Here is a 23,431-nt window from a genome sequence, read left to right as displayed (position 1 = left end):
CCATGCTCGTAAGCCAGTAAACATAGAGAGGTTTTCATGCAGTATCATTCAGCATTCTTCTTTTGGTATTCCTGGTCACGTCATAACAGAAGCCTTCTTTCAATTTCCGACTCTCATAGCCCACGAAACAAAAAAGTACCTTTAAGAGAGCTAGGTATAATCCTACTGTGCGTTCTTTCAGGTGGGTTGTGCTCTCACCTGTGCCGAAGTGGCAGACAAAGGTTGAGATGCTTGCCACGTCGTGCTTCTCCGGGAATTCAGTCCCAAGGTCGTGACCTGAAAAGGTATACTCACGTCACCACATGCCCATCACCACATGCGGTATCAATACGCTGCTGTAGGAGCGTGACTGCGTGAATTTCAAACGCTGAATTTTGTCGTAGCTTTTTTGCTGGTGCGACACTTTTAAAGGCGACAGGAGCAGTCTGCGCCTCCCTGAAGCATGTATTTATTTTCTAAGAATAGTGTGGCGTGAATTTCAAAACACCGGAAAACGTCTTAAGAAGCGCTTCCTGGTGTGTTGTCTGCCTGCAGGCTGATTAAGTCGCAAACCTCATGCTACATCAATCGTTAATGTTTCTTTGATGTTGATTTTTCATTTCTGCCCTGTTAATTCTACTGTCCAGGAATTCTATTGAGCCGTACCTGTATCACAATGACGTCATTTCAAACTATGTATAATTCGCAAGTCCGTGACTTCGTTCCCCGACGCGGTAGATCAGTGGTTAGGGCGCTCGACTACTGTGCCGAGGGACCAGAGTTCGATCCTTTCCTTGTCGACTGCTTTCGAAGAGAGTCGAAACTCCAGCCCCCCTAGGGCGGTGCGTTGTCAGTGCACATTAAAGAAACCGGTGTAACCGAAGTTTTCCGGAGCACTCAATTGCGCCAGTCATCATAGCCTGAGTAACTTTGCGACGTTAAACGCTATATGCCGTATACGCCTTCTCAGAGCCAATTCAGCACGCCATCCTCACTTCACTCTCGCATATCGTAGTGCCCATTCAGCTGCACTGGCTCCATGTTGTTTCGGCCCCACAAGTACGAGAACAGAGACGAAAAAAGACAGAACAGGTGCTGCATATAAGCTGACGAATTTTATTGGAATACGCAATATATAGAATAAAATAAGCAAAAAACAAAAACAAAGGAACAAATGCACATGATATGCGCATGTCCAGTTCATGATTACAACACTGTAGTCTGAAAAGCTACAATCCTAGTACTTGTGGTACCGAAACAACATGGGTCCATATGAACTCGTCCAATTTTGTGCCTTTTTGCCTTGGATTCCATGGATGACCTATCCATTCCATATATACAGTACCTGCTGCTCGCTTTTCCCTACAGCTCGCGTTACTTGGCCTTTCTTTTGTTGTCTGTAAGTACGAAATTATGTCACGAATGCGCTGGTGTCAAATTTGAGTAGCTGTGTACAAGGAACAACCTTTTTTTTTTGTTTGGCCAACAATAAAACGCAAGCTACGGATTATTATAACCTACGCAATGTAATTTTCACAAATTTATTTACGCACAGCGACAGCTCTCGCAGAAGTGGAGGTGAGCTGCAGATCTTCTGCCCGGGAAAAGGAAGCCTCGTAGTTGACGTTGAGTATCGTCGGCTCTCCTTCCAAATCGCATGTGCACCAAGCTGTATTTCAAACACCTTGATTTCCAATCACAATGACCAGAAGTATGTTCTACGCTCATATTCATTAGCTAGATGGCTTAATCTCTTGTCCTCAATCGACGCCAGCTACTGCCATTTGGCGCTTACCGCTGCGCTCGGACGACATGTATACATGACGAAGGATCTGCGTTTCCCAATCATCAGCTGCGCCTGTTGAGGTGTATAACAAGTCTTTTTTTTTTTTTTCAGCGTTTCCATAGTTACTGCAAAAAAATATTCCCTCACTGCTCCCTTGACTCTTCGCAATTGCCGGTAACCCATACGCCAACTTCGCGGACTAAAATCACGAAATAGGGACGGCTTTGAATTAAATGCAGGGATCTGACAAGGGTCGGCTGCAGTATTACGTTTATACGGAACGAGCTTCTCTCAAGAGCAATGGCTTTTCAAAATTTAGCAGCGCTAGCCGCAATTCATGCGCCCGGCAAATTTTTCCCATCACCATTAAAACGAGGCTAAGTGGATGTGTCCTTGTCGCGCTGGAATTTAAAGTTGAAAGCATTATTTATTCAACCATAATTTCACGATGACGCTATGTAGCTAAGCAGGTGCGTTAAAGATTTGAAAGCAAGCAGATTACTGTGGGTATTGTTCGGAATAAAGATGTCTGACTTGGCGACGTGCCTCAAAGACCATTTTGTGTTTTGTTCTATTTTTTTACGCAGCCACTCAACGCCAAACTGTTTCATGATCAGTATCCTTGATACGATAAGGGGCTTTTCACTTGACGTCACGGGCTCAACTTGGTGGCTAGCACGTAGCTTGAGCAGCGCAGGCCGTAGCGGGCGATGATTATCTTTTTCGATGCTCCTGCTGCCTTTCCCTGCGCTCCACAGACTACGAAATGGCGGTCGCCGTGACGTCTATGGAATGTTCAGCCGAAGCACTTAGCACCGTACAGCAAGCCCTTTCTTGTACTTAGCACCAACTACACAAATTCTACCTAGCACCAATACATATGGCTATAAGTGAAAACACCCTGCGAAAAGGGAAAACACGAATGCGTGGCAGTTCTGAAATTTTGAATTTACTCGAACGCCACGAAGTTGAACATACTCGTCCCTATTCAAAAGCTGAGTATCTTCCAAGGGACTACTTTTACCAGTTTGAAAATTATCGGTTTTCATTGCTATGCAGAAATTAGAACTCGTGCCGAACCTCCCGTCAGAGCCTTCTGCATACCTTACTGCTGTCAGACGCTGAGCAATCGCTCTGGTCTCTGGTGATCCTTTCGCTCACAGATCACATTCACAGTTTCGAGAGTGACTTCCCCAGCTAAAACAGCGGTATTGCCTCCAGTTTGCAGTTCAGTCACTAGTGTGCGATCGGCCTCTTCTCAGTTTTTTCAAAGCCTCTAAGTTTAACAAACAGTCATTGTGTGTATCGATACTCTAGACCAACAAACAAAAAATCGAAGTTGCGACTTTCATGGACATAAAGGAAAACGCTGGCTGATCGCCATCCCACTTACTGCATTTGCGCAGGCGGGCGAGAAGCAACAAGCTCCGAGGAATCTTCGAAGATGCACACCGATTTCACACGCGCTTACGGCACCACACTTGCAAAACAGGCCGACATTGTACGCTGGGCCGAGACCTTCCGTCCGCCATGGACGAGAGGACCCGCTGTAGCTGCCGGTGGGCGGACGATCAAATGGCACGAACACAATGTTGTCAGGCTTCCGTTACAATCTGAAGGCGAAGCTTTACCTGGGCGAAAATTCCGACCTTAAGTTGGTAAAAATTGCACGAGTCTGTTCAGTCAATGTCGGTTTCGAGAAACATGTTTAACTAACATCTTCCGACGGCAATTTTAGGGTAAGGCAGGGCTGTCTTCCGTCGCTTCTTTGCCACCTCTTAGGCCTAACTAATCTCGTTCGATTCCTCCCGCTGGCCCACACGGAACAGATAGCACTATCTTCCGTCTTAATCATCATATTTCTCGGTCATTCCTACGCTTCCTGCGTGCTATCATGTCACTGGTTGGTCCCCAGAAGCAGAGATAAGATCATATATGCCTTGGCCGCCTGTGGAAGTGCTCCCTCTCGTTACCGGACATTTGGAAACCTACAAATCCTTGCCACAGTATCCGAACAGCAGCAGCGAAAGAAAGAGCATTAAAATCTAGGGCCTGAGCAGATTAGCCACTCCTTTCCTGCGCTGTAGGTAAAGGTTGCTTATGTCGCACAATGGCTTCTGTTGGACCGTGCGACTCCTAAAACTAATTAAGTTGTTCTATACGAATTTAGAACTGTTAAGAGATTCTGGTGCTTTTTTATGTATGCACTAGCCTAATAGTCAACTAGGCACGCGTGCTTCAACGTAGCCATGAAGCGTGATATTTTTCATTTTGTTTTAGGGTTATGGCTAAACAAGTGTATTTTCAAAAAAAAAAAAAAAAAGAAACTGTTACTTGATTGCACATATTTTAAATTACCTTTTATACAAGTAACAAACGTGATCAACAAAAATCGGCTACCTTTCACTGGAACGATTCGTCGATAGCCATAGTTGCGAACAAAGCATTCTTGCAATGTAGACATAGGCATATGTATATATGCAAATCTATTTGCGCTGAGCACTGCGCTTTTGCATTTGCTGAACTAGCTTTTTGTCTGTGTACTTTACTGCCTTGAATTCTAGTTCGAGGTGAAAAAATGGCAGTGTGCGCGGAAAAAAGTATACATAAAGCCATGCATAAGTGCGTAGGACACCTAATCCCCGCTCGTTGGGTTGGCGCTACAAAAACAGGTTTGGGATCCGTTCATCAGAGATGTTATCACATTTCAAGCTCGCCGTCTGCTTTTCTTTGTTTTCTTCAATGACCAGGGCTCTTTTGCTGGTCTGCGCCAGCCGAACTTTTATTATTTTCTCTCTTTTTTTTTTTTTGGCTCAGTCTAGCTGTTTCTGTCCTGTCCGGATCTAAATCTCCAGCGCTCATTCAGTGGCGTGCAACTTGAATTTTGCACCTGAACTCTTTCGCCTCGCTAATGGAGTCACGTTGTACACATGAATTTCGAAGCTAAATGATAGCCCGATCACAGGTATCACTCGAATTGGCCAGCTGGTGTCAAAGGAATAGGAAGCAACGAAAACAACTCTAATATTATGCTGGCCCTAGTCGCAAATCAACAACTGACGCTACATAAATGCGTACATACCTGTACAAAAAGATGGCAACTTTTCTTTTTTCAAAATATAGTGAGGAGATTTATTTGACAGGCCACGCACCTAGGTACAGACTATTTACACGAGAAAAAAAATAAGACACATGCCGTCAGGAATGGCGATGTCTTCTCTCAAAATGGTCCACGCGTATTTCGATTCGAAAGCACACCGCGCCGCATTACAATGCTGAGTGTGGCGGTCGTCCTGTAGTGACAAAAAACAGGGGGGGGGGGGGGGGGGGGGGCATGCAGGTGCACAGGCGACTAGACTATCAACCGCTTGTTTACTTCATTCGATTTACTCACAAGATTGTGCAATTCAGAAATATTTTTATTCTTTGCTCTAACTCCTCTCTGCAACAAAAAGAATGTCCATAATCATGTGCCCTTCCTGAGGACATATTTTTTTTCCCTGTTGCTGCTATTTCAGTAAGTTGAATCAAGTATCCTAAAGTTTGTCTCATAATAGATAAGCATAACAGGTCACCGTCAGAACGGAAAGAAACTCCAAGGCAGAAAGAATACAACTCACTGAATCGCGGTCGGTGCATGGCTTTTACATGGGGGCAAGGCACGTAAGGTTGGATGGATATCCTGTTATCTCTATTTATTAATTTATTCATAGAAACTTCCGACATCGTCATTATCAGATCAAAGCTAGGGTAAAAGGAATTAATAAAATTAACCTCACTGCAGCCTCACAGCACAGGAAAGGAAGCGCCACAAAACGAGGAGGAACGTGTAAAGCGGTGAACTGACGTCGCATCCAACACGTGGTGCAACCATTACGATCGGAGTTCGGCAGTCAAGTACGTGTGCATGCTAATGAAAAAAATAGGGCCTCGAGGGGGCATTTACTTTCCTACTTCCCAATTATAACAAAAAATTAACTGTTAAGGCTAGATTGAAAATCCCGCCAGTGAACTCGATAAACATCTCTATCATTCCCAATCACTGAATTCAATTTTGATGAGCGGACTCCAGGTGATAGACCTTTCGAGCAGAGCAGCGAACGTCGGCAGATCATCACTGCAGCCTTCAATGAGATACGCATGTACAAACGCAGGCCTCACGGCACTGCAGATCTATCCTAAAACGCAAAGGGCGGCTCTCCAGTCATCGAAAGAACGATTTTTTCGGCAGAAATGATGATTCTTCTATTGCGGAAAAAAGTACTTTATCGAAGAGGAGACTTTTCGAGTGCATCTCTGTGAGGGGCGCTAACGCTCCAAAAGAACGGGTGTGAATGTAGGTCACTGCCAGATAAAGTCTATAGTTTAAAGATCGAGCAGTTGGATCTAGGCCAACAGAAGCTGCACGCCTGTCACGTAGTCCGACAGTCGGCAGTTTCCCATCGGTAGCGTGGCCGAGCGGTCTAAGGCGCTGGTTTAAGGCACCAGTCTCTTCGGGGGCGTGGGTTCGAATCCCACCGCTGCCAGAATTTTTTGCACTTTATTTCCGATAGCTCATCGAGTGTCTTGAGCCATCTCAGTATTTTCTCTAGCATTCGCATGTAATTCGTTCTTGTTTCTATCTTAGTCTACGAATGGACGTATGTGCTGCAGGTTTCAACCTGCTCGGTGATAAAAAAAAAAAAAAAATGGCGAGCTTCAACCAAGGTCAACCTTCTAAACGAACTTAGTTAACGAGTCATGGTTTAGCCTGTTTTCTTGTGTTTTTCTTTTTTTTTTTTTTTTTTTTCAGAGGAAGCTAGCCGCACTTAAGCAGCATATACAGCCTCTTTAAACAGCTGTCCCATGGTGGTGAAAGCACCGGTTTAAACCAGCGGTGAGGGGGAGGGGAAGCACGTACAGGACGCAGCTGGCGGCCCCGTGATTGCGAGGCTGACGTCACTCGCGGTTCGACCGGGGGCGAGCCGAAGCAGCAATCGAGTGGCCCAGCTGTAGCGAGGAGGGGATAACATTTGCGCATGCACACCACGTGCTTGCACAAATGACCTTGGAGGATCGTAGCAAGAGAGCTACGCTTTAATATACGAAAGTTACTTACGATGTTCGCTGTGCTTACCTGTGAGCTTCAAATTACGAGAAAGCAAGTCAAACGAAACGTTTCCGCCGAGTAGGCTGTTTTGGCCTGCCTTTGTCGCACTTTTGGTTGCGTCAAATTGTTAACCGTTTTTTTTTTTCTTGTGATATGTACAGGATTGTTTTCTACGTAATTTGTCAATTACGGGAAACAGTTATCCAATCAAGCTATCCAGTACCTGAACAAACTGATGGTATTATAAACTGGACTGATAGCACGCATAAACGCGGCCGCTTTTCGGTGGAGGCGAAAAGCAAGGCGCCCGTGTGCTGTGCGATGTCAGTGCACGTTAAAGAACCCCAGGTGGTCGAAATTTCCGGAGTCCTCCACTACGGCGTCTCTCATAGCCTGAGTCGCTTTGGGACGTTAAACCCCACAAACCAACCAACCAAAATAAATTACAAAACTTTTCTTGTGTAAACAGCATACATTATGTTGCCTGCTCCAAAACTTTTCTTTCTTTTTTTTTTCACCGTCTTTTGCTTTTTGTATTCTACGTTACGCGCACTGAGTATCGTTCCATTACTGTTCTCTAAATACTTATAACGCATTTAAAGATGTCTACTAACTTTATCTTGGTATATGATTTTGTTTGAACACTGCGTATGCGTGTTCTACTTTTTTTTTTTTACCTACAGCACTGTAGCATCTTTCTGCTGAATACCTAATGAATATCGCATTTTCTGTATGGAGTGGATTCCGTTTGATAAACGAGGAATGCTGTACGAACAGGGGACAGGGGTCTCGTCAGGCAATATTTTAGTCTCTGTATCCACAGAAAATTTCCTGGAATAAAATATTTTTATTTGATTTGATTTGATTTGATTTGAATTCTGCTTGGAAAGAGCTTTGACAATTCTCGCTGCATCAGCTTAAAAGGAAAGCTTGTACAACCTGCTCCGAAAACGTTCTGTAAGTTGTATAAAGGGTACTGCCCGTGGAGGACATCGACAGCGGAAAGGAAATCATTGTACGGTGATGTGTCATTTATATTTTATATTCAAAGTAGCAAACTGTTGAGCATGTGTTTATAGGTTGTGAAGATAAGGTTTTCTTTCGAGAGGTGTTGGAACGGACTTTGCCATAATTTTCCCTTTGCTTTTTGGTTTTTATAGTAGATAATGATTATGATGTTTCCTATATGCTAACGACTGTTCATCACGGCGATCTTCATATCAGATATATTCCAGAGTATTTGTGGGATTCTATCCGAAAAATACGGAGTAGATGTTTTAAAATCTCAGGCATGTGTGCTTGGTGTATTAAAGAAACTGACAAACTTGGAGCTTTTACAGCAGGATGGGTTGCACGTAAATCGCTTTACTTCGCCTATTCGACCAGTCTGTATAGTGTTTTCTGAAAAAAAAAAAAAAGGAATGAATGAATGAATGAATAAAAAAATTCGCCGTAGGTTAGTAGGTAAAGAATCGCACTCTACACTGTTTCTTTTTTGTTCTCCTGCTGTCTAATAGATTATCTGTCACCTAAGAGATGGGCACATTGTTAATATCAAATTTTAAGAAAGAGGTAGAAACTTACCCCTATACTCTCTTTTAAATCAGCCTTGGCTTCCTTCATGTTCCTGTTTCCCCAAGTTACCCATGGATAACTTCCGCTTATTAAGCAACATTCAAGTACATACCTCTACATGAATACTGTGTACGTCATCGAAGAGATTGCCAATATTTACAGTAATCAAGGTTTGCTTGGATTAGGGCCAAGTAAGGTGAGCTTTCCGTGTTCCCTCGCGACGCACGAATCCAAAACCTAAACTGCAATAGTCATGATAGTAGACATCAACCGACTTTCTGGCGAGCATTTTCAGTCCTGTCTCGCATCTCTGTTCGATTGTGATAATTAAAGCAGTAAGAGCCCATACACGCTAACTCATTGCAGTGATACTCTAGTGCAGCAAAGCTCTCATGCGTTCGTGTTTATCTTTTCTCTGGCTTCCCAACGCCGTCGCCTTTTACCACGGCTTTAACGGAAAACAGCTCTTAACACCATTGTACGTTTGCGACACCTGAAGTTTGTTTAAAGCGACAGTACTAAAAACTGAAAACGGCGGCGTCGGCGCTAGGAGCGAAATACCACCAACATGCCTCTGGCAATGGTAGTTGGCACGTGACACAGGCGTGCGTTGAATGGTCAGCAGGTTGTGCGACGTCACGCAACCTTAAGACATAGAAACACAGTCTTTAACGCTATCACGTTAATAGACGAACAAATTAAGGGATTATTAGTCAAGCTTGTTTTAAAGTGCATATGCGCGACGAATGTACTATTACGATTGAATGCATTACCAAATCAAAAAACAGCGCCGCGACTGCACCAACTAGCTCAAATTTCCGTTCTTCTGAATGTATTACCACAACACTTAAATGCAAAGGGTTCTCGTGTCCTGCCTAAAAGCTCTGTATCCCCAAAAGAATAAACTGTTGTATCAAACATTTCTTTTCCTCCATCTTTGAAATGCATTCTGGCTTCCTCAAAATTCCACACACGCTTGAGACAACTTTTCGCATCTTGTGTCTCGGTAACATCTTTTCCGCTGAGGACAAAGGCTTTGCATTAAAGGGTATCTGAAAGCTCTCAGGTTGTGACTTTCAGATCGCTCGTACCGCAATTCCGATCTATAAAACGCGTCTGTGGAAAGTGTGCCTTCTCACGCAACAGCGGCACCACCTTCGTGGAAAGGTTGGGCACTCTTAAACGACCACTGCAGATGCCGGCGCCATTTCAGTAGGACGGATTTCCACATCGGGGGCTTTGTTGCTCGTAGGTGCTTTTGATACTTCCCTACTAATATTTGAAACGTTTGCGTCATGTGATGAGAGAGCTTTGTACGCCATGAGAGGTGACCTCGCTAAGTGGTCAAGTCAAGTGGCCAATCACGCAGCAGTCATGAGCTACATTGTTTATTTCCCTTCACTATCACCCTGGTCACACTGAAGCGGTAAAGCATGGTAGAGAGAGGGCGCAGTGAGACACGAACCCTTCTCTACTCGACCGTGTCACATCGCTTTGTCACACCAACTGGCCCAAGCGCCCCCTTAGTTCATCTCAGAGGACATAAATTAAATATACCGTTACCAACCTCTGGGTATCATCGGTGCTACCGTAAATCGTGTGCACTAGACACTATACCCGCACTAAATTCGTTGCTTAAACGAAAATGTGTTAATTTGTTAATTTGTTTATTTTTTATTGCACATGTAAAATTTCCCAACTTTTAACTTTTTACTTCTTTTTCCAACAGCTTAACAGATTTTTCGTCCGATGCCTTTAACCAAATTGAAGAGCTAAAATTTCCAGGATGAGCCAGGAAACGCGTGTAAGGGTATTCGACTTAGAGCTATTTGCATTCCCAATAAACCAAGGAAGCCGATGAAATACGCCAGCCAGTGTAAAAGAAGAAATATGTCAAGTCCATAAATTATGGTTTATGAGGCTTAACGTCCCAAAGTGACTCATGCAATGAGAGGTGCAGTTGAGGACAGCTCCGGAAATTGTGATCACCCGGGGTTCTTTAACGTGCAGTGACATCGCACAGCATATAGGTGCCTTGCTCTCCGCCTCCATCGAATAGCGGCCGCCGCGGTCATGATTCGATTCCGCATCCTTGGGCACAGCAGTCGAGCACCCTAACCACTGCAACACCGCGGCGGGGCAGGTCCTTACCATAAGTTTTCTACTAGGACATCAACTTTTTCAGTAGTGAAAAGCAAAGCTAGAACTTTCCTATCAGACTGTTACTTAATCAATGCCACAATCACTGTGCAACTAACTGCTAAGGCCTTGCAATCTACACAACCGGTCCAGCTATTCAATACCGGATATGTTCAATAAATTAAACTCACCAGAGCTTTTCAACGTTTTGGCGTGCTCATTGGTCCAGAAGCCCTGTGAAGTGTACAGGGCGATCGCAGGCGCGCACGAAACGACGACAAAAACGTGGGACGATATACACAGCTGAACAACAAAGCAAGCTTTATTTCAGTTCAGCCACGTGTAAATAGATCAATGGCGTCGAAGGATATCGAAACACACACGGATGGAACACAAACACATCGAAAGCAAAACTAATTGGAGAGAAAAAATGCAACGCAATTATTATGCTTCTCCTAGAATTGACAGATCATGGCGCCACAGGGCAAAGCAGCGAATATCTGAAGTTCTTTTTTCCACGTCATTTTTTTTTTTTTCGTTCTATGCGTGCGTGTTCTGGTACCCTTGGAGTCTCCAATCTGTACACATGACGGCAATGAAATAAAACTTTCCTCATTAATCAGCGCTGTGTATTCGTCGCATATCTTAGTATTTTTTTCTGCTTTTGCGCAAAACAAACGACAAATATTTGTATGAATATGTATGGTGCAGTTACAAAGCACTCTTATTTTTCCCAGGAGCCAAAGAGAATTTCTCAGAAAAAGAGAAAGGGGGCCCACGAGCTAGTGGGGCAGAGCTCGTGGCTCTTTTTTCTCTTCTTCTCAGAAATTATCATTGGCTAATCACTCGCTCTTGACACTCTTAAGTTCGGTTGCGCCGAAAACAGTAGCGACGCCGAAAGGGCGTATAACAGCTGTTCTCTAAACCTTCGCCTTATGTTGCGTATAGTAACAGGATAGAACGCAACGAAGATTGGAATCACAACTGTAATCGCCATAGTACCGAATTTTTTGGACTGTGACCCAGCACATGGTGCACAGCCCGCGTGGCTCGTTTCTAACTTGAAAAATTAAAATTCTCGTTCGCCCTCGCTACATAGTGCTCAAAAGCCACGCGTACATTGCGTGATTTACAACTGGGGCTTAAAGTGAAGGCTTCTCTTCTGTAATGTGACCGTATCTATATTAAACTATCTTTCACTCTATATTTTAATGAAGTCAGACACCAATAGACCCTTTGCAAAAATCGTTCAGTAGGCTTTCCCACTCTGCTTCCTGCCCCAAACATGGCGTAACTGGCCGGCAGGAAAACGACATGTTGCTCCTACGCAGATGCATGTAGTGGTGATAGGGCAATTATGCGAATATGTTCTGATGCATAAATCATGAATTATGGCCCTAATATAATCTTTCAATGCATTGCTGTTCCGCCATCAGTGGGAAATTCAGCATAGAGGTGAAGCCGACTTAACATTTATAAAGGGTGTCTATTACCAGTAGCAAAGCTTTGTATTCTTCTTAGGTGCAAAAGTCGCTCGGCCGATATACCTCTTAAACAAGTTATAGGTAAGTACGTGTAGTAAGCACATGTAAAACCAGTCAGCTGAACGTTGGCGACGTAGGCACAGCTCAAGAACGCCCGCAAAAAAAAAAATGAAATAAAAGGAAGAAAAAAATGAAAAAGAAAAAAACGTTCAATTGAGAATTACGCTAATGTCATGAGTTATGATGGAAGATACGAGAAACAAAAAAATATATATTATTACGCACTTAGCAAGAGAAGTGCTAAACCTTAACGTTTGAGGATACACAAAATCTTTTGACTACATCCGAGAAAACACGGTAGCTCCAGATGAATATGACTAATATTTGTGCAGTGCTAACCACTGAAAGAAAAAGACGTCGTTATCGAAGAAAACGCTTTTCGAATACATCACTGTGATAGGCGTTAGTGCTCGAAAGAGCAAGTGCAGGTCGCTGCCCGATAAAACCTGGTTCAAACGTCGAGCAATTGGATCGAGGCCAAGAGCAACAGCACACTGGTCACGTAGACAGACAGTCGGCGGCTTCCCATCGGTAGCGTGGCCGAGCGGTCTAAGGCGCTGGTTTAAGGCACCAGTCTCTTCGGGGGCGTGGGTTCGAATCCCACCGCTGCCAAACGTTTTGCGTCTTTAGTCTCTGTAGCTGTGGTACTCGTGTAAATCTTTTTCCCCGGGATGCGTCACGTAGCCTCTCGCTTTTGTGGCAGATTAGCCTTGATTGGTTTGGTTTGTGGGGTTTAACGTCCCAAAGCGACTCAGGCTATGAGAGACGCCGTTGTGGAGGACTCCGGAAATTTCGACCACCTGGGGTTCTTTAACGACTGGAGCTGTTTGTATGCTTGAGGGACAGGGCTTACAAGAAATGACTTATCCCAACGCCCTCCCTTCCCATGCTTTTACAATGCATATAGTGATGGGTGACTGAAACGTTGATAACGTCGCTAGCTGTCGTTTTGTTGTTACTGCATGGTGATTGCTTGGACGTCAGTGCCAACCAGCACAAGTTGCTAGCAACTACGTGATGTCACCAGCATCAAACAGAAGACACTGAGCCAAAGGCTACCAGGGCAGGACAGGAAGTGGAGCGAAATCTGTTAAAGAGCTCTCTACGCGCCGCTGACTCATCGTGGAGGTCATGTGCTGCCTATAAATTAAAAAAAGGGAAAAAAAAAATCCGAACTCTGTCCTGAAATAATCGTTCATGATGACCGCCACGTCCCTATACCGTAGCCTGATAGCCGACCTTTGGCATATCAACGACACGATGAGCTTTGAGATGTTGCTAGTGACGTTGTCAAGGGTGTTAGCACGAGATCTGAGCATTGTAATTTTAATGGGTTTCCAGATGTTCTGTTCTGCTTAGTTGCGAGAACATTAACAAATATGCAGGCGATATATTGTTCAGTTATCTTGCGAAGGCAAGATAATGGATCGTCTCTTACGGTAACGAAGGGGACTCCAAAGGAAAGAAAGCGTAGCAAGAGGCGGCCGTGAAGCAAGTGGGCGGTCGAGGTCCAGGTTGCGGAGTTGAGGAGGCAGCAGCCACCTCATCAACTTTGTTCTGCAATATGTGACGGCTCAATGTGACGGCGATACTACCCACAAGCTCTGAGCCACGAAGGAAGGAATGAAGGTTTTCCGTAAAAGAAGGAACACAGAATGAGTTGCTACGCAACAACTCATACAATGCATGGGGTTCCCTAACATCCAGTGACGTTGCAGAGCATACATGTGTCTTTTGCATTTGGGGGTCACCAAAATACTTGCGCCGTATCCAGATAAATAAGGAGGGTAAGTTAGATAGGACACCTCGGAAAAAAGCCTGAGAGTTTTTATCTTCTGATAAGGTGCACTATAGAATGAACCAATGGTATGTACAGTCGAGTCATGAGCAGCCGCTCACTGTTACTGTTCAAGAAGTAAAGACATAATAGTTGTAGCTATCCAGTACTGACCTACGGGGCCAAACCCAGGAAGATAACTAGAACGCCTGAAATTAAATTCTGAGTTACGTAACACGCTGTGGTTGGGACGATGTTAAAGAACAGAGTGAATTCGTGAATATATGTAACCCATTTCTGGCATTTATATCCCCGTCCAGGGTGTCCAATATACAAATGCGAAAGCATTTAAGTCGACATTCACCACTTGCTGTGTGCCTGCCCTGCAGTGAGTCTGACAAGAATCAGGCACCTGACAGTATCGGGTCATTCAACTCGGAATCCTGCTGCATATATTGCGTGAACACAAGGTCAGGACTCTCAGTTCTGGACTTCATAAAATCAGCAAACATCTTTTCATTAATTTCATCATTTCGTCATCCTTCATTACATAACCCTTTGATGCCCTAAGGAAATAAATATCATTCATTAAAAAGAATGATGTATTGATATCGCAGCTGATTACGAGAAGGGGGAAAGGACACGGGGAGTGTGCGTGATGCAAAGGAAGTAACTTTTGATTCCTACGAGCAAAGCAGTGGATTCTAGCAGTGCGAGAACGCACATCTGGAAAAGGCAGAGAGTCAGGTGAGCAGAGGATATTGGAAAGTTTCCAGACACACGGTGCCCACAGGTGGACTGGGTTCGTTCGAAGTTAGTGAGAGAAGCCCTTTCCCCCGTAGTAGGCTTTGAGGGGATTGATGCTGATGATGACATCATTCCACGCAAAATGCAAGGGAGGAAAGGTGAGGTGCACGGACAGTGGCAAATAGGAAACAAAAGAAAACACAACATAGGCACAGAAGTTATTCACAAGGAAGTATTTATTTCATCTTCCTGTAATAGCAATGTGGCAACAAACGACTTAATATTTAAACAAGGTGACGTAAGCTTCTAAAGTCGCATAAAACAAAGTCTAGAATACAGATTTACCTTTGTAATACTTTGTTGTGGAAGGTAACAGGGTAACGAGTTCATAAATATTCAAAACAACGCGGATAAAAAAGAAACACACATAGGAAATAGAAGTAATGGCACTAAGACTTCTATACTGCGATCGGAAGTGACAAGGATGCTGGTATACATGTAACTATATAAAACCAGTATACATGTTGTCAGCAATGAAGCTCACCCTGAAGAACGCTACTTACATTGTTTTACAAAACGTAAACTTGATTTCTCAACATATAGTCACGCAATAAATTATTAAATGTGAGGCATTACTACTCAACATTTACGGTAAACGCCTGCTAGGTTGATGTAACGAACAGAAATCCTAGTTCCGAGGTGCGCGAGCTGAAACAGTAAGTCTAAACTGAAATGGTCCTAAGAATACGAAAAAAAATATCAGACAGGCTCGACTAAGTAGTAGCGCTTATGTCAATGCAAAAAAAAAAAAAAAAAAAAAAAAAGAACTGAAAATAAATGAAAATGATCTCAGTTATCAGCCTGCATGCAACGTAATGTTTTCAAGCACACGCACATTTTCTCATTGCGAACCATTCACTGCAGGGCTGCTGGCACACGAACACTGTATGAAATGAACATCACTGGTGGACAGCACACAGTTATCAGGATGTTTCCTCACAAGCACGCGTACTTTGTAGACGCTCTCGTCTATCTACATTTTGCATGACGTGCATCTCGAAGTATCATGCAGTGATCTGGGTTAAAGGAAGAGGAGGAGGAGGAGGAGAAAAGAAGGGTGGAGGGCAGGGAAGCGTTATATAGTCATTAAGTTAAAAAGTCGCAAGTAAAAGTTTCAAAATAAGGAAAAAATGTGAATACCTCTATACGCACTTGCACTTTTTCATAACGACTTCATATGACCGACATTCCTCACAAAAGTTTGAACAAAAACACACCCAGTGACCGACCGGTACCTACCACTCTTGTAGAACATTTCAAATAACCTTACGTTCGTTTCAGTGTGCCAAGCATGTCAGGAATGTGTAACACTCAGTGTAGCACCATATCGCGAAATCCAAGAGGAATAGCTAGAGCAGTATTGGTGCCCCCAGCGAAAGCGCGCGAAACACCATTGCATACACTATACACGTTTCATCGTCTCACAAGCAAGTACATATCACTGTGCTCTTTCCTTCTTCACTTGGACATCGCTACACTCATGGAAAATGAATGTAAATTACGTTCCCCCTTCGGAGTGCAGCGCGAAAAAGCAGATAATGACCTGAGAAACGACCACCTCGAACCGGGAGACATTGTATCACTGAAGCCACTCGTGTGAGCTGCGCAGTTATTAGTAGATTTGCAGGACTGCCTCCGTAGCCATACTGGTGAGCGAACGAAGCAGCAGGTTGACTGAGATTGACAGGCTCTGTAGAAAAAGAAAACGAGATCGGTCGCAAGGGTTATGAACACACCGTATAGGTAAAGTGCCTTGTGGAACTACACAACACTGGTAGCTTATCAGTGCATTAAGCGATGTTCAGATACTCTCATACTCTAAACCTGCCTTGTTTGTTGCGATCACGCTTAGTGATGTACGGAAAGTGTCAAAAGAAATGCAGCGTCGGTGCAGCTTGTGCTTAGCACAACCCTACCATCTACATAAACGCAAATAAAGTAATTATTGGGGAGCTTTGGCAATTTAATATTTTCGGGAAGGGGTTGCAGTTACCGTTCCTTCTATCGCAGTGGAATTCGGCGAATTGTGCAAAGCTGTACAGTCGAGGTATACCAATTCTGGATATATCAAATTAATATTTATGTCAAACAGAGATCCAGAACATCCCTTTGAAAACACCACGTAAATGTATAGCACTATTTTTGGATTTTATCGAGCTTCGTTTATCAAGCTCACGTTTATCGAACTCACGCCACGCCCCTTTAAATTACTTTTCGCAAGCGGAGAGCGGTTGGCTGCGAGGTCTTAAGCGCTTGCTAGCGCTGTGAAAACGCATGGCGAGGTGCACATGGGGTGTACTTGACAGTGCCCTTCAGTCTCTGGTAGTCCCTTTTAATGCCAAAACTCTGCCATGGGTGGGTGAAGCCAACATGATTAACATGACTAATTAAAGCTTAGCGTTAGCCGACGCCTGGCGTCTTTCTCAAACCGAAGACCTTGTCCAAACCAACTGTGCCTTACTTTCAATGACAGTATCCTATTTATAGCCATGGTATCAAGATTTGACACATTTGACAGGCAGCAGCTTGCTTTATATCATTATCCGGTGTGATTTCGATGCAGAAGAGGTTAGGTTTAGCAACACCTAGGGATTGGTTCGCTAATGGTGGCTAGCGGGAGCCACTATAGTTCGCTGCCAGTATCTACGCGGGCAGGCGGCACGTCGTTTCAAGAAGCGCGTTACTAGCATGGGTACAGTCCATTTTTTTTTTTTCGTCTAAGTTACTAGTAAGTGCATCTACTGTCCTTTCATATGTCAAATTACTGATCATCATCATCATCATCATCATCATCATCATCATCCTGACTATACCCACTGCAGGGCGAAGGCCTCTCCCATATTTCACCAATTAACCCGGTTCTGTGCTAGCTGCATCCACTTGACCCTTGCGAACTTCTTAACCTCATCCGCCCACCTAACTTTCTGCCGCCCCCTGCTACGCCTTCCTTCCTTTGGAATCCAGTTTGTTACCCTAAGCGACCATCGGTTATCCTCTCTTCGCACTACATGTCCTGCCCATGCCCGTTTCTTCTTCTTAATTTCCACTAGAATGTCAGTAACTTGAGTTATTTCTCTGACCCACTCTGCACGCTTTCTATCTTCTAATGTTACCCCTACCATTTTTCGTTCCATAGCCCTCTGAGTTGTCCTCAACTTAAGTAGAACCCTCTTCGTTAGCTCCATAGGTGAGTACAGGTAAGATGCAACTGTTTTATACTTTCCTCTTGAGTGATACCGGTAAGCTGCTAGTCATAATCTGCGAGTGCTTGCCAAATGCGCTCCATCCCAATCTTATTCTTCTTGTTATTTCCTTTTCATGGTCCGGATCTGCGGTTACTACCTGTCCTAAGTAGACATATTCGCCTACTACTTCCAGTGCTTCGCTACCTAACGTAAACTGCTGTTCCTTCCCGATGCTGTTGAACACTACCTTAGTCTTCTGCATATTGATTCTCAAGCCTACCTTTCTACTTTTCCTGTCTAGGTCATCAATCATTATTTGCAGTTCATCCCCCGAGTTACTTAGCAAGACAATGTCATCAGCAAATCGTAGATTACTGAGGTATTCTCCATCTACCCTTATCCCTAACTGTTCCCATTCCAAGTCTCTGAATACTTCCTCTAAGCAAGCTGTGAATACTACTGGGGAGATCGTGTCTCCTTGCCTAACGCCTTTCTTTATGGGAATTTTGTTACTTTCTTTATGCAGAACTATGGCTGCTGTGCAGCCAGTATATTATATATATATATATATATATATATATATATATATATATATATATATATATATATATATATATATATATATATATATATATATTTTCCAGGACTTTCACGTAGGGCTCGTCGACCCAAATTACTGATATATTGAACTATTTCAAGTTCGCCTTTGAATTCGATGTATCTGAGTTCAACTGTATATAGAGCCCGACGCTAGCGGGTCGAGTAGGGACGAGCCGGATGTCGGGCTTAAGGAGCCTGACGCATCAGGGTTTACATGAGCCTGTTTCTGTCGTACCCTTTAAAGTAAATTTCAATACTACTTAGTAGAAGTCTATCAAGACGTTTAGCCTGACAGCCGCCATCGTGGGACGCGTTCCAATTCTCGCGAAGCCGTCCAGTAAGACTGCTTCGCCGAAGTCAACATTGATGCAGGCTACTTTGCTGTCTAAACATGACGGACAGCGCGCTGCTCTTCGCCGCTGGGCGAGTCTTGCTTTTCGTAACCACTGGAGCATGCATATGCATCGCCTTTCAATTGTATGTCGTTCCGTTAATGCGTGTTCAAACTAGTGGCGAATTAAGCAGCCTTCATGGTCGTGAGATGCCTAGCAATGCATAGTCCTGAATCACGTAAGAGAAGCGCGCGTTGTTGTTGGGAGAGGCGGACGCTGTTGGTCTGTTTACGTGATCGGTTTATAATTTGACGTACAGTTGCTTATGCCTTGATTATATAGATACACTCGTCGCCCTCTGGGTACCTCGCAGGGTGTCAGGACAGGTGGTGTACGGCACACAGATGCGTTTTGCTTGCTGTAGTAGCCGTAGCAAACTCTTTCGTGTACACTTAGTTAACCTCAGAACAAACTCGCCTAAGTGCTGGCTTGTTTCATATTAGTTTTAGCCTGCCTGTATATTATTAAAACATTCTGCTGTCTTTGGTTCCCTCCCCTAGTGACACAACAGGTTTAATGGCACAAATTTGTTTTTTTCTTTTGCCGTGCGTAGCATCCGTACGAATCACCTTTCGTCCGTAACCTTTTTAAGTTTGCAGCGTTTTGTATCTTTCATGTTTGGAGGACTGTGTAAGAACACATTCGAGAAGCGTGTACACTTCAACACCAGTGATAAAAGTCTAATAACTTTATATAATATTGTCTACTGTGAGCGCGTCCACTGCGTGACCAATACTTGTAGCAGACCGACCGATAGTTTATTTATACTGTGACGATGAAACACCCAGTATTATTGCCGCGAAAAATCTGCTACTTGTTAAAAATATGTTTTTCGCCTGCATCATTACCAAGTTTTTAAAAAAATCTGGATTATAATAGTTATCCAAAAATTTTAATTCACTTTTTATGCCGCGAGGTGGCGTGAGGCGTAGACAAGTGTTCCAATACGCGAACGGGTAGTAGACGTCTTCAAGACGTCTACGAAACAGTCTTGCAGGAGGTCTAAAGAATTGGAACGCACCCTCAGTCGGGTCGAGATCGCCGGTATAGATCGCGTCAAGCAAGTAAACTACGAGCAGGCGGGAGAGGAGGAATGCGCAGACGAACAGCTCACGGTCCCGTCTCCTGCTGCTGCCCGACCAGTAAAGAGGCAAGAGAGGAGGCGGTACCCCAGCGGGTCGGGTTGAGTAAACCTACCCCCTGTAGTCGGACTGATTACCGCAAGAATGTCTTACGGTGTCGAGCTTACAAGTCCGACACCCTAACGACACACTAGCGATAATTAAGCTCGACACACTATTGTACGCATGAGCCCAACAGCCAGTTTTCAGCCCGATGGGCCAACTCGGCCAGACTTCGTCGGGTTCATGTAAACTCCCTGTATTCAAAGTGCCCACTAAATCCGAAACCAGTGACTAGGTCGCCTGCACCCAATCGGTAAAAGGGCAACTCTGGTGGCTTTTTCATAATTTTGTGTATTTTGTTGAATTACATTCCTCGGCATGTCCTGACTCCAACACAAAAAACCGTTTTTCGAAATTCCAATTACAAGTATTTTTAATAAAAACAAAACAGCAAACCGAAACCGAAACAGCTTTCAGGGCCAGAAACGACGTCCCAGTTGACGAAATGGTGACGTCACACTCAGTATCAGAAAAACACTCGTACGTGCGTTGGATGGTGAAAATAAAGTATGGAAGTCATGATGCACTGCATAAAATGTCTGAGGTAGTCCAATATAAGCCTCACAATTTTATAATCACGCGGGAAGTGGACAGTAACGCCGCTATACTGTTTGTGACGTCAGAAACTCAGTGTTGCCCGCAGAAATACTCTCAACTTAAGCCATGAAAACGGCATATTTTAAAGCCGTGTTGCGCGTGAACAAATTGTCGTACGGCGGCAAAATTCTGTAGAATGCGTCAGGACGGAGAGGAGAGCCTATGGTAAAATTTTTACTAGAATATCCGAATGTCAAAAAACCTCCGGAGTTGCCATTTAAGTCCACCTACTGTATGTAAATTTACGCCAAAGGACGAAAGTCAGTTGGTGTATTTTGCATTTTTTGGTACGGATTATCTTAGTTTTTAGGCGCAGTGCTGTTGTGCACTCTATTTAGCGTGCAAGGGTCAAGTTCAAGTGATGGACGTCGGTTTCTGATGACAGACTGCTTACCTTTTTTGTGGCGTTGTGCACCACGGAGCTCTGAGCAAGGTTGTTCTTGTTCATCGTCACCCTGGATGGGGGGACATCGACGTCAAAGAACACGACGTTTCTGACCGTCGCGTTCTGCCGAGTTCCGTTGCCGAAGTGGCTAACAGACACACGTAGGAGGTTCTAAAAGCAGGAATAAACGTACTCGCTTTAAGGCTCCATAAAATACCAGTACGACTCGCGTAAACAAAATGCCTTCACATTTTACCTGGGCAAGGATGAAGCTGTATAGGTCGTACTGATTTGATTCGATGGTCCCTAATTGAAAAAAGATGTCAAAAACGAAGCATTAGGACTATGATGTGGGTATTATTGTGTTTACCCGCGTATTGGTAGGCCCGATTTTCGTTTTTTTTTTTCCTAACCGTGATTCGAGGGTAAGCGAATACGTGAGTAGAGTCCAGGGCGAAGCCCAGATTCGGCTACATAATCTGAAAATCAAGGGACACCGATGCTACTGCAGAAAGTCCTGTGCTCAGGCCCCACTATAGATTTTACAAACTATGGCATTACCGTACGGTAACCGTTACTGCACAGAGGATTTGCACGCCCCTTCTTCTTGGAGAAAGTTGCAGAAAAGATCCTAGCAAGATACTGATATTGAGAAAAGTACGAAGCTCCGTGTCAACCGCGAGCTTTGGAAACCCCGTCATAAAAACAAACAAAAAATACAGAACTAGTGCTCCAGTTTGTGGTGCACTTTGCCGTCCGCCTTCATAGCACGGTGGTGACTCGGGGATTCCAATGGTCTACCGATACGACCTTCCAACTTTATCAATCTTATTTACATTGCATTTCTATTCTCGACGTTAGTAGGTCGATTATACGACGTATCATCAGCGAATAAGGAAGCATATACGGCAAATGCTAGTCTTATTATTCGGTTAAAACGATCTCCCACTTTGAGCAAACAAGCAGATATCTTACCTTGAGCCAAACCATCATCAACGAACAGTTCGCCGGTTGCAAACCCATCTTTTGGGTAAACGTAAAGGTCGTATGGAACGTTACTCCTAGGGACCAAAATACGTAATATTAATCAGATATACGCGTATTGTCACTTTTTGCATTCAAATTAACATAGCACAAAAGAAAAGCTTTTTTCTTGAACTCAGTAAGCTTGCCTTATAACAGCTAGCTCCGGCTGTTGTCATAGAAGGGATACAAAGCGAACTGACGTCACTCAATATTTTTAATTACAGTGCAGACGTCACCAGTTACCGGACATAGTGATCGAATATTTTAGGGGAATCTGCCAAGGTGGAGCAGATTTGTGATAAAGATCCGGACCAGGGCAAATTTTTCTTTACCTGTGAAGTTTATGAGAAAGCTGTATAGCTTTCCTTTGTAGCCGTATGGCTGCGTTTGGGTGGATGTCACTGAGTAATTACTCCCTTATTACCAGATATGGTCTGTGTGATACCCTTGTTACAATTTTAGTAAAACGCATATAAAACGAATCCCTCGTGAAATTCCCTCTTACTGCAAATCACGCACGAAAGTTAACGATGGCCACTCAAAGTAGCTGGAAGTTTCACATCAGCTACTTTCCTTGCTGTTCATAAAATGGCAACACGCACGCACACACACGCACGCACGCACGCACGCACGCACACACACACACACACACACACACACACACACACACACACACACACACACACACACACACACACACACACACACACACACACACACACACACACACTTGCCTATTCATGGTGTTCTTCAGCGTGGGTTGCACAGGAATGACCTGACCTCCTCTGACGTGGATCATCAAGGTTGAGTTCTCCGTTACACTGCGAGTCATCATCTCTGTGGATCCATCTTTTCGTGCTCCCTGAAGAAGATCAATTATGCACAATTAACCAGCGCTGGGTGAATTACACAAAAAACAATAAGAGCACCGGTCGAACGAATGCGTCAAGATTCAAATGATAATCGTACTTTGCTACTGATGCCATTCTATTCAATGTTGAAGGGAGCTCGTTCAGTTTCCGCGAACGATGAACGATGCGCGGCGAATCGCTGCTAAGTGAAGTGTGTATCTAAACAATTTTCTTTTTTACTTTGCTTCGCTATACTACCATTGCGACATCGCTTGCTAAAAGGAAGTTTGTGAAGGTATGTCCGTAGTTACGAACGGAAAAGCAGATGCAAGCACGCAAATCTCATCAACAGCGACATTTAAAGAAGCCTACAAACAAAGCACCTAAAAAATATCGCACTAAATCTTTCTTCATATGCTTCCCAGAGCATTGGACGCAAAGTGCATCACTAATTACATCTTTCTCCAATCAAGAGTACACCGGCCGAAGACTAACCCTGAGCCATGCCGATAAAT

General features: G+C 44.0%; 2 protein-coding genes and 2 non-coding genes across 4 annotated transcripts in view; 2 read left to right on the top strand and 2 right to left on the bottom strand.

Moving 5' to 3' along the window:
- The window catches only part of LOC146181782 (uncharacterized), a 54,300-nt gene extending 45,823 nt beyond the window's left edge, over nucleotides 1-8,477 (bottom strand). The window contains exons 1-3 of the mRNA XM_084575848.1: nucleotides 8,439-8,477; nucleotides 3,159-3,201; nucleotides 199-276 (exon numbers count right to left, since the gene is read on the bottom strand). Coding sequence (XP_084431974.1) covers nucleotides 199-276; nucleotides 3,159-3,201; nucleotides 8,439-8,477 — 160 coding nt within the window. The remainder of the gene's footprint in view (nucleotides 1-198; nucleotides 277-3,158; nucleotides 3,202-8,438) is intronic.
- On the top strand, nucleotides 6,210-6,291 carry TRNAL-AAG (transfer RNA leucine (anticodon AAG)). Its single transcript has one exon. It is a non-coding gene; the product is annotated as a tRNA-Leu (tRNA).
- A 4,165-nt stretch (nucleotides 8,478-12,642) lies between the features above and the next one.
- On the top strand, nucleotides 12,643-12,724 carry TRNAL-AAG (transfer RNA leucine (anticodon AAG)). Its single transcript has one exon. It is a non-coding gene; the product is annotated as a tRNA-Leu (tRNA).
- A 2,720-nt stretch (nucleotides 12,725-15,444) lies between these two features.
- LOC146181780 (lysosomal alpha-glucosidase-like) overlaps nucleotides 15,445-23,431 on the bottom strand; it is a 43,037-nt gene continuing 35,050 nt past the window's right edge. Inside the window, exons 20-24 of the mRNA XM_084576788.1 lie at nucleotides 22,800-22,927; nucleotides 22,015-22,100; nucleotides 21,296-21,345; nucleotides 21,049-21,210; nucleotides 15,445-16,386 (exon numbers count right to left, since the gene is read on the bottom strand). Coding sequence (XP_084432914.1) covers nucleotides 16,309-16,386; nucleotides 21,049-21,210; nucleotides 21,296-21,345; nucleotides 22,015-22,100; nucleotides 22,800-22,927 — 504 coding nt within the window. The 3' untranslated portion in view covers nucleotides 15,445-16,308. The remainder of the gene's footprint in view (nucleotides 16,387-21,048; nucleotides 21,211-21,295; nucleotides 21,346-22,014; nucleotides 22,101-22,799; nucleotides 22,928-23,431) is intronic.

Source organism: Amblyomma maculatum, chromosome 8, assembly GCF_055883805.1.
Source record: "Amblyomma maculatum isolate TAMU_Amacu chromosome 8, ASM5588380v1, whole genome shotgun sequence".
Classification (NCBI taxonomy): domain Eukaryota; kingdom Metazoa; phylum Arthropoda; class Arachnida; order Ixodida; family Ixodidae; genus Amblyomma; species Amblyomma maculatum.
The sequence above is the reverse complement of the archived record's forward strand: the minus strand, read 5'-3'. Positions and strand labels throughout refer to the sequence as shown.